This window comes from Artibeus jamaicensis, unplaced genomic scaffold, assembly GCF_021234435.1.
Source record: "Artibeus jamaicensis isolate MK-2021 breed Jamaican fruit bat unplaced genomic scaffold, CSHL_Jam_final contig_391, whole genome shotgun sequence".
NCBI classification, from domain to species: domain Eukaryota; kingdom Metazoa; phylum Chordata; class Mammalia; order Chiroptera; family Phyllostomidae; genus Artibeus; species Artibeus jamaicensis.
Genome location: NW_026521814.1, coordinates 10,358,258 through 10,373,365, shown reverse-complemented (window position 1 = coordinate 10,373,365; position 15,108 = coordinate 10,358,258). Strand labels below are relative to the sequence as shown.

The 15,108-nt window shown below is 48.5% G+C and overlaps 1 protein-coding gene across 2 annotated transcripts in view; it reads right to left on the bottom strand.

Annotated features, from left to right (window-relative positions):
- Positions 1 to 13,895, bottom strand: part of ITGA6 (integrin subunit alpha 6) — a 68,547-nt gene extending 54,652 nt beyond the window's left edge. For both annotated transcript variants that reach the window (XM_037151275.2, XM_037151276.2), the window contains exon 1: positions 13,484 to 13,895. In XM_037151275.2, coding sequence (XP_037007170.2) covers positions 13,484 to 13,665 — 182 coding nt within the window. In that variant the 5' untranslated portion in view covers positions 13,666 to 13,895. The remainder of the gene's footprint in view (positions 1 to 13,483) is intronic.
- Positions 13,896 to 15,108: the final 1,213 nt, after the last annotated feature.

Sequence of the window (15,108 nt, the reverse complement as noted above, 5' to 3'; positions counted from 1 at the left end):
AGCTGGACTGAGTCACGGCTGAGTCAGGCACTTGACCTCACCCTTCCTCTAATCTAAAACATGAGTGCCACAGGGGAACCGGGAACAGAGCCCGTGGGGATGCACGTGGGCACGCACACCTGCTCTAGGACTGGTGGTCAGTCAAAGGCAGACGCAGGCCCTTTCCTCACTGAGAAACGCTGGACTCGGGAACTCGGGATGGCAGCTCTCTGTGATGAGAAAAGAGTTTCCGATGGGTTTGGTGGGACTTAAATGGATCTACTGAAGCTTCTGGTAACATTTATAAAAACAGACCATGGCGTGGGGGTGGGCAGTCGAGGTGGAGGAAGGGCATTCAAATGGGAAACTAGAAAGACACAAGGGGAAGGGCAATGCAGTGCAGGTCTGTCACGTTGGCTGCGTGACCCAAAACAAATCCGAGGCCACCGATTCATGACTCCAGGTCATTTCCTCGGGTCTGTCCTGACTTCTGCAGGTGGCTGGAAAGAAACCCACAAAAGCATCACTGGCCAGTGCCACTAGAACACTCCCACCACTGCTGTGCTGATGGAGACACCACTGGCCTGAGCATGCATGCGGTTTAGGTTTTACAGCACATTTTAGTTTCATCTTTGAGGAAATGATGCATGTTAAGCTCAACGTGAAAGCTCTGGGCAAAATAGCCAACAGATACATCAGCCCCAACTTCTGCCTTCACAAGGCCCACAGTTCAGACTGGTCAGGAAGCGTTCTTTTTTGGACAGCTCCCAAATAGCGCATTACAAATTTCATAATGAAAACTTAAGAAAGAAGAGAGTATTAAGCTAAACTCAACAGGACCTGAGCAATACAGTCATTAGAAAACCAAAGAGGCAAGGAACAGAGGAAGAAAAAGAGGCTCCTAGGTGACAGATTAAAGGAAGGTGGCTCTAAAGGAAGCTTCCTTTTGAACTTCGACCCATAAATGTCGTAGCAAAATGTTGTTTAGCCTCAACCTGAACTCCCTGTGCCACTGGGTTCGCTGTGTCGTTTAGGAGCAGCGAAGAGTTAGGTCAGAAGAGTAGCAAGTCATAAGAAATAGGTCAGAAGAGTAGCAAGTCATAAGAAATAAACGAATACGACCAGGCCTTTTATCTGCTGCAGTTTTCTCTTGAACCAGTTAAAAATTTAAGACAAATGACAGCAGGTCCTCAAATCATGTCATTTTGTTATAATGCCATAGGGACTTAACTCTTGTCTCCACCAAGTGGCCTGTTGTAAAACTGGTTTCATAACAGGCTGTTTGCCCACACCTCCAAGGGTCTATGGACAACGTTACGTGCGGACTCGGAGTACTCTGGTTCCTGGAGGGGAGCAGAGGGCCAGGGACCCGGGAACAGTCCTTCACCAAGCTGGGAAACACATACTGAGCCATGAGATTAAATTTTATTTATTTTTTATTGATCAATTTCAGGGACAGGAAGGACGGAAGAAGGAGGGGGGAGTGGGGAGAGAGACATCAATCTGTTGTTCCACTGACGGAGGCATTCACTGGTTGATTCTTGCATGTGCCCTGACCTGGGATCCAACCCACAACCTTGCTCTTAACCAACTGAGCTATTCAGCCAGGGCCTCCATGAAATGGAATTTTAAATTTCTGCATTACAGTGCTTGTCTCTGGGCACTTTGGAGCAAGTGTAAGAAGTGCCAGGGTATTCGCAGCCATGTGAGTACATTTAGAAGTGCACAAGGTTTTTGCTATGTGTGTGTTACCACAGTGGGAGGGGGAAGAGAACCACCACCACCAGGGTATAAAGGACCATTCTAAAAAAATTCTCATACCACTTCCTGTTCTCTAAGAGTCTTCACTGCAGTTGGAGAATTTTATCAACTCAAAGAGCTCAACAAATGCTAGCCTGTGCCCCTTTCTGTCCATTAGGTTTCAACCAGAACTGGAGAAGTTTCCACCCTTGGTCTCAAGAGGCTTACAAGCCAACAGGGATGTCATCCATCAGGCAGACATTTCTCGAGTGCCTTCCCGAGGCGGGGGGCTTGGCCAGGCCACAAGGGCAAACAGGTGTCCCCTCCGTGCAAACTCCCACACATCAGCAGGGGCGAACTAGTGCTGACCCGGAGAATTCTGAGCCCCAGCTGGAAAAGCGTGTCGGGCCTTTGACGTGCCCCAATTACCAGGGGTGAAAGGGCAACAGTGGGTGTGTACCTGCTATCACTACGGTTGGCCATTACGTGCGGAGACAGTGAAAAATGTAGGATGCTGTTCTATTAAGAGCAAGATTATACCGCACAGGTTTGATCCCAAGAATAGGCTCCTCCATCAAGAGGTGCCCGTGGGTGGCACGGCCTGAGGTGCACTGGGTGAGCAGGCAGCTGGGTTTTGGCGCCCACGTCGCCCCAACCTAGCTGTCACTTGACTTTTGTGGGTTTCAGCTGTCCCTCTACGGAGGAAAGGTTGGCTGCTCAGTGCTTCTCAACGATTTTCACAAAAGCACAGAAGGTGAATGTGTATGACCAGTGGGGGCGGGGAGGGTGGGTCACCCAAAGCAACCACCAAGCTTGAAATGTCTTAAAAGCCTCCTGTTTTGTATTAAAAATGTACACATTTCATTCTGCACTGTAATGAGATAATTAAAAAAAATAACCTGCCAGCATGCCACCTCTTGATGATATTCAATATTTAATTTGTGGCACACCCCAGGCAACAGATGCTAAAGTCCTGATTATTCATCCTCTTGCATAACCTCGGAGACACCCCATTCCCTTTCGGATTCAGATTTGCCTCAGGCCACCTCTTCAACCAGCACTGCACTTCCTGTGAAAGAAGAGACTGGAAATGGATGCGCTTCAGAGCCCATGGGTCATCTTTACTCAGTGCACGAGGTGAGCCATGGGATGTGTGGGCGAGGATCACAACCCCAACCGACCAGGCTGGCAGGGGCCGGAGACAGGGCCCTGGAGCCGCTCCCCGCCCCTAGTGCACTTCCACCGGGCCCGGAGGACACATGGACCCTGTGCCATGCAAGACAGTACCAGGTTCTGGAACCGCACACACGCCCACATGGGAAACGTTCGTTCAACGCCTAAAATGAGCCTTGTAGGAATTTAACAAAATAAAAAGTTAGGGTTCGGGGTAGCACCAGTATAACTTAAGGAACTGGAGATCCTTGGGAGGGTTCTGACGTGTTGCCATTTTCTCTTGCTTCCTCCAAGTCCCACATTTCCCCTCCCTCCCTTCAAGGTAGAGTTCCAGTGCCCATCGGCCTGTGACCTGCCCAGCTCTGGTAGTGGCCCCGCCCACGGGGCAGCCACACCCTTCACATGACCCCCAAAGGGCTGCTGTCCCCCAGGCTGTAAAGACCAGATAACTACAAAAACTGCCCCCAGGATGAGGGAATTATAGTTTACGTTAAGGCACCCAGGACAGCGGATGATGTCCATGGGACGTGTGGGGCTCTGCGCTGCGTACTCACATTTAACCCCCCCCCACCCCAAGGTGCTGCTGGCGGCTCCATTTGATTGACAGGACAAGTCACTTGCCCAAAGCCAAATCCACAGAATGTGAAGGAGATGGGACAGTCCCCACATCCCTCTAATTCTAGAACGGAGTTCTACAAGGCAAACTTCAACACAAGTACTGAGTAGCTCAGAAATGACAATCTGTTGTTACTCACTGAGGAATTGTAAGCAACCAGGGACAAACCTCAGCCTCCCACCTGCCCGCATCGGTGCCCCTGGGACCTGGTAACTGGGCCCACCCTCCACCTGCGGGAGGAGAGCACACCAGCTCCCCACTCTCCCGCATCCACTTTTTCTTCTCCACCGAGTCCGCACCAACCAACCAGCTCACTGCAACATCCTCCCATCTTTCAAAAAACAAGATGAAATTTCCCCTCAACTCCAGTTCCCCCTTAGCGCTTGTTCTCCTCAGCAAAACTCAGAGTCCCTGTGCTTTGTCCTCCAACCCCTCTTCCATCCTCTCACCAACCCACTTCAAGGGGCCTTGCTGCCAGTCCTCCGCGGCCAGTGCTCTGGGAGGGCCACCGACGGCCCCCACAGTGCTGATGCAGGCTCCAGTTCGCAGGGCCATGGGAGGCAGCTGAGGGGTCACCAGTGCTAAAGCACTTCCAGGAGAGCACACCTCCCAGTTCTCCTGCCTCAGCGGCCACTCCTCTCAGCTGGTTCCCCTCAGCTCCCTCACCTCCGCGTGGGAGCGCCCACAGCTCCCTCCCTCACGCCCTTGGCATCCCGCCCATTGTTCAGCCCCGCGCTCCACATAGGACCTGGAAGCCAATGGCTCCGCTGTTTGTATCTCCAATCCCAACCTTTTCACCTGAGCTTCAGGCTCTGATTCAACTGCCTACTTGGCAACTCCAGCTGAGTGTCCAGACGTCAAACTCCTGGTTGCACTCCGGAATCTATTCCTCTTGGGTGCTCCCTGACCCTTATCTCACTCACAGCATCATCCTTCGGGCTACTCCAGTCACAAACACTGCAGACGTCCTTCTCTACTTTCTCTCTTAATATCTAGGCCACAGAAAACCCTGCTGACTCTACCCACAACACATGCCCAGAATCCAACCCCTCCTCTCTATCTTCCCTGCCATCACTTGGGCCAAACCATCATCATCTCATCTATTGTGACAGAAGCCTCCTAACTAATATCACTGCATCTACACTTGCCCTCGTACAGTCTATTTGTCACAATCTAGCAGCTAGAGAAATCTACTTGAGATCTAAGTCAGAACATGTCATACTCTTCTCAACACTCCAGTGGCTTCCCACCTCTCATTCAAGAGTAAAAGGCAAAGTCTTTCAACTACCCTAAGGCCCTATACGACTTGCCTCCCTGGAGACTACTGGCCTCCTTTATGTTCCTGAACATACCTGACATAGTTCTGCCTCAGGGCCTTTGCAATTGCTATTTTTGCCGCCAGGAATGTTCTTCCCCGCCCCATACCGACACAACTCGCACCCCCACCTTTTCGGTGCGGTCTTCCCTGGCGGACTTATTGCCAATCACTTCCCACCCAGTTCCTCTCCCTACTCCCTTTCTCCACTTTATTTTCCTCTGTATAACTTACTGCCACCCTATTTATTTTGTCTGTCTCACCCACCAGAAATTAAACATGGATTCTACCTATTTTGTTTGCTACTGTATCTCCAGCATAGAACGGTACCTAATACATAGTAAATGTTCAACAAATACCTGTTGAACTAACAACTTCTATAGGAAAAGCCCCAAAAGCTGGTTATGGTTTCTCTCGCAGGTCCAGAGCACAGTTTCCTCCAAGTTTCTACTTGTTCCTCATATTCCAGTGAGAATAAAAATCCTATTTCCTTTAGGTTGAAATATAAAATATACATTTATACATATGCACACAGAGAAAAATAAATGACCTTACGGAAGACCAATTTCTTATTCTCTAATAACAAAAAACCTTCTGGGATGGCTTCTGGCTGGTGATGCTGCTAAGTTTGGGGGTTCACTGAGGGTCAGCACTCACCCCCTGAGGTCCCCGAGTGAGGGGTCCCCAGGGTGCCTCTCCACGCTCTCATAACCCTTCTCGGTTAATCTCTATAGCTGACATGGCACTTCTGAAATACAACTCGAGGCTTAGAAAGTACTTTTCCTCTAAACTGGCTGATCTAAGGCAGCACCTGAAATGGCTTTTTACCATGTTCTGAGCCTTAAAACACTTCTCCAGCTGGTTCCCTAAATCTTTCCTTGAGCTTCACGGCATTTAGCTCAGCAGGCTCTCCTTCGGCCTTCCCCAGGCCACCCCAGCAGGAAGAGCGAACCTTCAAATTCCCAGGGCTGCCGAATGGGCCGCCCACACGAGGGGCCAACCGCTCCGCCGCACCCGGGGCCCCGCCACGCTTCAGCGAGGGTCCTGCCTCCAGCTGACGTTACTTCCTCTAGCTGCTTTGTTGGACGAGACCGGGAGCACTGCACAATGGCTGTATGTTCTGAAGAGCGGGATTCTGACTCTGCCAGGAGAAGATGGTCAACCGGCTGGGAGACTCACGCTTTGGCAGCTTCCTGCCCTCTGGGTCTGAAATGTTTGTTGTCACTTGTATCACACACACAGTTCAAACAACCCCAGCGCCAGGGAATGTCCTCTCCAAAGCAAGGGCACAGCAGTAACACTGGTATCAGCACTCGAAGCAAGCACAGGCCCTGGGTACACAGGTAGCAAGTACCCTGGGCTACGTGTATTCGTTCCATCACTAACTAGCTGCCCCTTTCAAATTATTCTGAAGTTTATTTTCATTTCTCTACCCCCAGGCTTAGAAAGCCTACTTCTCTAAGAGGTTTTTCTTATACTGTATCTGAAATGGCATTCCAAAAAAAGTAATCATTGGATCGTATGACAAGCGGAATGGACCTAGCCAATCGGCAAATAAACAGGCGAGCAGGCATCCCCGGTTCCACGGCTCCTGCATCTGCCTGCCACAGTTGCTTCGGTCGCTCTTTCCCCACTCCCCCTAATTCGGAACAGTCCTCCCCATGTCATTGGTTTTAGGCACTTAAAAGTTTTCTAAAGTCTTTTTGGCAATTTTTTGGGAATAGATGAAGTGACAACAGCATGCAACACTGCAATCCAGGGTGTGTGTGTGTGTGTGTGTGTGTGTAAAATGTGAAGGGTCTGCTGCTGCACTGTGGCCTGTGAAAATGTCACTCTGCACTCAGGCTCAGCTCGGAATAGGTAAAATGGGTTAGGGTCGTCCTGATTATCCAAACAGAAAAGAAAGAACAGATCAGGTGACCGCTGGGCCCACAGGGACCAGCACGGGTGAAGAGCTGATCCACCCATCCCCGTTTGGGCCTAATTAACAAGAAGCCTCTTAATTTAGTTTCTAGAGATCAAGGTTCACAACTTTAAGTGCCAGTTAAACAAACATCTGCTAAAGGTTGAGAATCTGCACAGCACACAGACCAGGAAACATGGAGGATGTGGAATTACAAGCACTTCACCCCCTACAGCCTTAGTTCCCACACTCCACAAACAGTGCTTACTCTAGGCCAGGTCTGGTTAAAGGTACAATTATCCATTTATAGCTGAGGAAAGAGAGGCCCAGAGAAGTTAGGTATTGACGTATAAGAATATACGGGATTATGATTTATAATAAATATATATTTGGTGTTTATGCCTGTGATAGGACCCCTAAAACCTTGGAATTTCCTAAGTGATTAAAAATGGCCTTTTGTTATGTTAATGAGTTGACTTTAGGAAAGCATCTAAGAGGCGGGGCTGGTTGCCAGGAGAGCAAAACACTTCCTTAGAGGGTTGGAACTTCCTGCCCCACACCCCGACCTCCGGGGAGGGGAGAAGGGCTAGAGGTTGAATTCAAACACCAATAGTCAATGATTTAATCAAAGATGCCTGTGCAAAGAAGCCTCCACAAAAACCCAAAAGGATGGCGTTTGGAGAACTTCCAGGTTGGTAAACACATGGAGATTTGGGGAGAGCAGCGTGCTCAGATGATGTGGAAGCTCTGTGCACCTGCCCCATTCCTTGTCCTGTGCTGCTTCTCCTCCACTGGCCAACTGGTAATCTAGTAAGTAAAATGTTTTCCTGCGTTCCATGAGCCAGTTGAGCAAATTAATTGAACCCAAGGAGAGAGGGCGTGGTAACCTCCAATCAGTAGCTGGTCCATCACATAACCTGGACTTACCACTGGTAGCTCAAGTGGGGGAAAGGTGGACTTGTAGGAATGAGCCCTTAACCTGTGGGCTCTGATGCTATCTCCAGGCAGGGTGTCAGAATTTAGTTAAATTGTAGAACATCCAGCTAGTGTCTGGAAATGTTTGGTGGTATGTAGGGAAACCCTCACACACTGGAATTGGGAACAAAACTGAAGGAATCCTGCACCATGTCACAGCTCGTACATGGCAGAGCAGGATTTGACCCTAACTACCTTTACACTATAGCTGGGGTCTAGACTCCAGGTCTAGAGTCCACTTTTAACCACTACATTATGCTGCCTTCTGTATTTAAAAAAAAAAAAAAAGAGAAAAAAAAAGAGGATCATTCCCTTAGGTCAAACCTGGAAACTTTAAGAACAGAATCTTGGACCACATTGATGGAACCTGATCGCATCTACTGCAACAGATCTGAGCTGACCCTAGAACTGTACTTTTTGCCCCGATGACCAGCCATGTCTGATTCTAAAACTGTAGCCAAACACAGAAGAGTAAGACAAGCAGTAGGGCTGGCCCTGCCCCGGGGCCCGCTACTGCAGAGCAAAATCTTGACCACCTCCCCAAGAGGCTGCAGGAACTGTGTTCTTACACGTGGTCCACCCAGACCACCACTCTACAGCTCCCGCTGGAGGGGTCGGCAGCTTCCCCACCATTATGCCCAGTGGGTTACACAGACATACCCAAGGTTCCTTCACTGTCCTTAACTAAAGCTTTGGTCATGATTCACAACTGCCCTCACATGCTTACTCCCATTTGACACCCACACACCTGTCAACGGCTTTCAGGGTCTATTCCATAGACATCCTTTTCTATCTAGTCTCATTTTAAAAACCAACAAATTCTGAGTCCCTCTGCAGGGCACAGCAGCCTGTATTTCCGGGGTTAAGTTCCTAAGTCTGCCTTCAAGGCAAAAGTCAAGTATAATTAACAACCACTCAAGAAAATAAGTCCCTTAGCTCGGACCGAGCCCTTGAAAACTCACAAGCCAAGAATTAACATCTTGGGTGTCTCTTTACATTATGGCTGTAGCTTCCCTTTCCCTGGGGCCAGCAGCACCCAAATAAAAGCATTTCTTTCTTTCTACCCTGGCTGGAAGAGTTGATTTCACAAGTTAAATTGAGTGTATGATACAACTCCACAGTATTTGCAAGGCATACATTAGGTGCCATCAGGCAAAGAAATGACAGAAGACCCCTGCCTTCAAATAACCTATAACACAGTTGGGACAGATTGGATCGTCCTCAAAAAATGGTAGAGAACAGTTAAACAGAAAACCATTAGAAATGTCAGACACATGATACTAATTGCTACAGACATTCAAAGAAGAAAGTGAGTGTACGTTGGGCTACAAGGACTTTCAAAGAGAAATGTACACTGCTTCTTGAGATAGGATTATGTTTTTTAACACGGGCTGACCTGGAAGTTGAGCCAATGTCCTAAGGGTACCATATGCCATAGTTCCAGCACAATCTGGTCACAAAAACTTAAATCAATATTATTGTTGTACTAAAATAGAGATTTACGAAGCTGAAAACAGTAATGGCTTCTTTACAATAATGGAGAATGTTATTTGAGCATGTAACCTGATTTTCTCAGTAAATTATTCATACCATGTGAGTACTCTGACCTTTTTTCTCAACCCTAAGTCATCACTTAAATTTTTCGTGTAAAAATTAAAGTTGTTTGTTTCTGCTTCCTTGCAGAGTCCTAAGATCTCTAAGTTCCCCTGCCCATTTTGGCTCTTCGTCCACTCCCAGGATTCTAAGTGACTGAGCACAGTCCCTCAATGGCCCTGGGCCACATGGCACTCTGAATGAGTTAAAGGAAGCGAGTGCTCAGGTGCGCTTCCTGAAGACAGCTCTGGTCCCGGGCTAGCTGCAGTCACTGCTCAATAGGCTTTTATCAAAGACGGGGGTATAGTGACAGGCAACGGAGGAGGGATGAAGAAGGTGATTCAAGGCCAGTTGAAATAAGGGCCAAGAGGAAGAAAGTCCAAGCACAGATATTTAAATAGATAGCCTTGACCTATGTGGGAAGCAATTTAATGAATCAACATAACATAGTGCATTTCCAAAACTCACATGCTGGCCAATTTCTCTAGGTCTGAAGGCCATTTCTGAATTTTCCTTTTAGAGATGGTATAAACACAAATCAGAACTATCAAGCTCAAATCCAGAGTCTTAAGATTCTGCTTAAGCAGTTGTGAGACTTTAGGCATTTAACTTTTAGCTTCAGCCTCTTCATCGACAAAGAGAACCAGTTGGACTAGATGATCTCTAGAGTTCAGTACACATGATTTTTAAAGTGGGAGCATTACAATGCTGAGAAAAATCAAGAATCCCACAGGGTCAGAAGAGTCGCACAGTGGGCCTGAGGAGCCCAGAAGATACTGGTGATCAAAAAGTAACCCCCCTGCCCACACTGAGATAAATCCAGAATTATTCCACGAGAATATTACTTACAGCTCTCCCAGTTTAGATTCTGCCCTACGGCCATACCTAAAGCCATCACTTCCCAGAACAGCTAAGAGTGATGATTCACGGGATGGGTATACCCACAGATGTCATCCCATACTTTCTACCTGGAGGGGCCCGGGGGTGGGGCGTGGCGCTGTGTGACTCAACCTTAACTACCTAAGAGAAACGAAAGAGTCCAAGCTGTTCAGACCCTGACCTCAGGAACTCAGCCACCCAACTCAGAATCTTCTGGAGTCTGAGATTTCTTTGATACACAGCCTACAAACCTGAGTGAAGTTTTATAGTCTCTAGTTCAGTTTCATAGTCCTGAAAGTTTTAGGTACACACAATGTTTTAAGACTCTCAGAGTATTATTCTACTATAAAAGTTTAACTAGAGTTTAAGATATTATTAAATACTTAAAGCAGTGTCAAAAATTTAACCCAGAAAAATCTATGGTGGTTTCTAGAATAGTGCATTCATCTGATATTCCCACGTATCTCTGCTATTTTACTTCTAACGGAAAGTCCCTTGTTCACTGAATTTTCTTTTGTGGTAAATCTAAATAAGGTAGATTAAAGTTATATTTTGCTGGGCATAATGTGTTCCTATGTATAATGCACCCCATGTTTTTGGCCCAAACTTTCAGGGAAAAAATATTTCATTTTAATTCATTTATTTATTTACATCTGATACTTGTTTTTTTATTATAAATGAATTTTATTATTTATTTTTGAACATACAGATACCATGATTGCTTTCTAGAGTTACATTTTAAACACCTAGTATAAATAAAAGAATGTATAATTTATATAGAGGTACTTACTACCCATGTATATATAATATGCATCCTTATTTTTCCCTCAAAAATTTGGGCAAAAAAAGTGTGCATTCTACACAGCAAAATACGGTAAACTATTTTGAAAATAGGTTTCATAAATGTGACCAAGAGTTTAAAACATCAATTACCCAAACTACAGTAACCTTTGGCTTTACTTTTTGGCACTCTTAGATCACAAAATGTTTAACATCCGTACAGTAGCTGGCACACAGTAGGAATTTAATTACTGCTCCTAAGTTTATCACTATTAACAGCTACCATTCAATCAGCAAGCACCCAGGTCAATCAGGAATTAAGTACTTTGCATGTTATTTCTTATCCTCATGCAATTGAACAGTAATATCTACATTTTACAGATAAAGAAACTAAGGTTCAAAGTAAAACAACAGCTACTAAGTGGCTGAGAATTTGAGCTCAAGGTCTCCAGCGAGTGCAGAGTTTAGGAACCTGGATCAGTGGGGTCCACACCTTACTGGCTGCTATTTACACCCACATCCTGGGTGACAAAGACAACAACAAATATAGGTATGACCTGTGTGCCGTGTGTCCTTATTATTCCAGTAGGACAAGGCTGGTCCTAAAGTTAGAACACTTTACCAAGTGAAGGGGTGTGGGGAGTGGGCATTTCACATAAACCACAGGCCCCTAGAGTCTACTACCATCCTCTAAGCTCTACGGAAAGATCCAGTCCCCTCAGAGTGGGCCTCTCCATATCTGAAGGTCTGGTGGGTCCTTCTGTCAACCCCCAAGAACAGCAATTCTAGAAGGCAACCCCCAACACAGGCTTATTCTTACCCTTGGGAGGACTTGCAGAAGCTTTAATAGCAGAGAAGTCCACCAATAGTAACAAGTTTTAGCAAACATGCCGCTAATATTAGCCAGGAGATTCCTGGCTAAAACCACATTTTGCACATCTCCATCCCAAGGGGTAGTTCTTGCCCCAGTACTACCCTCTCACAATGTTTGCTTGAACAAGTACTTCGAGGAAGCCATCAGCTCCAGTGGGCATCTGGTGCACAGAGAATGCCAAGAGTGTATTCCCTCTGCTGGCCCACTCATTTCTGCACTCACAAGTTCAGATTCTCTACATGAGTAGATGCACATCTAGGCACTGCTAAGTATTCAGAGACACTAACTGTCATCCATTAACAGAAACGACCTTTTATTTCAGATTTACAGATTAACAATTCTTTTCAAAGCAGAATACAAGCAGCTGGCCAAGCCAGCAGACCACCCGCCAGCAGCCTCCCCACCCCCAACTAATTCCTTTGCTTAACTAGCAGGTGTTATTTTTTTAAAAATTCTAACATTCAGGAGCCCACAATATTCACCTACTCTAAAGTTCTTAATTGCTGAAATCAATGGGGTTTATCTCCAGCTCTAAAATCCCATTCACCTCTCATAAACACAAAGTCCTCTTATGACTGGCTGCACTTTGCTTTCTTCGCTCTGTTGGTCCTGGAAGAACCTCAATTCAACTAAAGGCCTGGGGGGGGGGGGGACACTTTGGTGAGTTTATTTTTCGGTAGGACAGATCAAGAATGCAGCCCCACTGCGATTAAGTCGACTAAGCTCCCCAACACCCCTCCTCAACCTAAATAATTTCATTATGTGGGAACCAAACACTATCTAAGAAAGAAAAGCAAAGAGTGCTGGTCTCCACTTTCTCCTGGAGACAGCCACGCTATGCTTTGGGGGGGGGGGTAGGGCGTCACTTCCAAACGTGGCTTGCAAAGCACCAGTCCAGATCGGACATGTCGCTTTCACCCCTAGGCTGGGCCTGACCAATGCAGGGGGCCCAGAGGATAGCGGGTGTTGAGCGCTTTGAGCTGTGGGCCAGGGGCGGGGGCCAGGCACACCAGAGGGGTTTGTTTTCTCTGCTGATCTAGTCCTGCGAACAGGTGCTTAGTTCCATCTTTTTAGTTTTTCAAGGAAGGAGGTGTTAAAAGTATCTTGCACAGGAGCGCCCGCCCTGTGGGGAGAGCCACGCAAGACATGGGGAAAAGTGACTACAACTTCTTCGGGGAGCGCGAGTCTGCGGGGTGACGGAGTGTTTCGTGGGTTTGGAAAAGGCCTGGATCTTCCTAGAGCAACACTCCCAGTAACCCCACAGCAGCAGTACAGAGACCCTGGAGCCCACGTCACCCCCGCCCCAAACACACACGTGAAGTTCAGCGAAGCGTGCCACCTGCCGGGTTCCTAACAAACATGCCCGGGAGGGAAGGACTGCCGCAAAGTACTTTGCTAAAAAAAAATAATAAAAAAGTAAACTCTCCCAAGACCGACAGTCCCGCCTGGCACAGAGGCGGCGGTCTGCAGGGGTCGGCCCTCAGGTTCGCCCCCTGCCCGGGCTGAACGTGGGAAGGCGCCGCGCCAGGCGGGGCCAGGGTCCAGCGCGCGGACCAGTGGAGTCCCGGGCCAGCAGCCCAGGGGCAGGGCAGGGCCGACCGGCGGGAACTGGAGGGCCAGCGCCCGGGTGGGGGTGGGAAAAGTCGGGGAACTCACAGCCGCTTCTCCTCGGGCTGCAGCTGCCAGTGCATGGCCAGCGAGAAGCCGAAGAGGCTCCCGGGGTCCCCAGTTTTCCGGATCACATTGTCCTCGCGGGTGTCCAAGTTGAAGGCGCCGCCGAGCCGGCACAGGAGACACGCGGACAGGTAGAGCAGCCACAGCTGCCCCGCGGCCGCCATGGGAGGGCCGGCGCACGGGGAAGGGAGCGGGGAGCTGCGAGGTGCGGCGGCCGCCTGGCGCTCAGGGCCGGGTTCGAGGCTGCAGCTACCGCGGCTGCCTCCGTCTCCTCTCGCCACTGCGTCCGGCCCCACCCCCGGGATGAGGACAAGTCGCGTTCTCTGCCTAGCCGCTCCCCTTCGCCGGCAGCTCCCCAGCGCTGAATGAGCCCGTTGTTCTCTTGAGACTCGCAGGCGTTTTATCAAGTGACGAGGACGCCGGCCCCGCCCCTCCCCACCACTCTGGCCCCTCCTAGCGCGCCAGCCGCGGCCTGCAGTCCGCACCTTCCCCGCGGGCCTGGCTGCGGCACCTCGGGGCGCTGTCCTCCTGGGTCCACCCCCGGCCGCTCCCGCCGCCCCTAAACTGGTCCGGAAGCAGCGGCGTGAGAGGCAAGCAAACGAGCTCTGGGACTAGCAGTGCCATCCTGGGGGTCCTCCGGGAAATAAGCACGTAAACTGTGGTTGCCATTCGGCACAGAGCCAGAAAAGCGTTTACTACCTGTTAGCAAAGGAGTGTTGCTGAGGCGCCGGTCCTAGTCGCCTTCAGCAGCGTGTTTTTGTAGACCCAAGCCCACGTGTAAATGCAGACTTAATTCATTCCACAAGTGTTTATAGAGCGCTTATAACGCAGGCCACCAGATACTTGGGAAACAGAGCTGCATAAATTGTTCTAGGCCTTCAAAAATCGTAATAGCACAAACTTCGAGAGTGGTGTACAACCAACAGCTCACCGCTATTATCTCATTTACTCCTCCTAATAATCCTATGAGATGGGTGTTTTCTTTCTGCAGATGAAAAAGCTGAACCTCCGCCTTAGCCCAGAGCACCCAGGGATCTGTGCCCAGGTGAAAAAGAGAGCTTGTGGGAGAAGTCACACTGGTGTCAGCATTTTAAAACTTGGTTTTCAGATGTTCTGAGGCGGAGAAGCCCCTCAACAGTAAAGGATAAGTGGTTTAAAGTGGTACCCTGGAAGCTCAGGGACCCTTCTTCCCTGCCCCCAAATTCCCAGGACTAGCTGGAAGAACTTCCCTGCCCAGAGGCTATGCTGAGCTCTGCGTGGGTGGCCTAAGGCTCCTGCCTTCAGGACTTGGGGTGAGGCCTCCACTGAGGTGTTGACTCCTGGGGCAACTTTATCCTGCAGTGGATCTTAACTAGGGGAGAGAAAATTCAAGGTTACTGTAAATTTGGATGACAAAAAATTTACATTTTTACTTTCACTAACCTCTAAGTGACATTTAGCAGTTTCTTTTGTTCTGAATGAAGGATATCCCACGGTGACCGTAGGATTAAAGTATCTGTCTGTGGCTTAGCCTCCAGTAGAACCCACAGGTTTTTTACATCATGTCCAAGTTGTCGCAAATAAATTACAGCAGTTATTAGCTAGACCCTCAACTGGATCTTATGTCA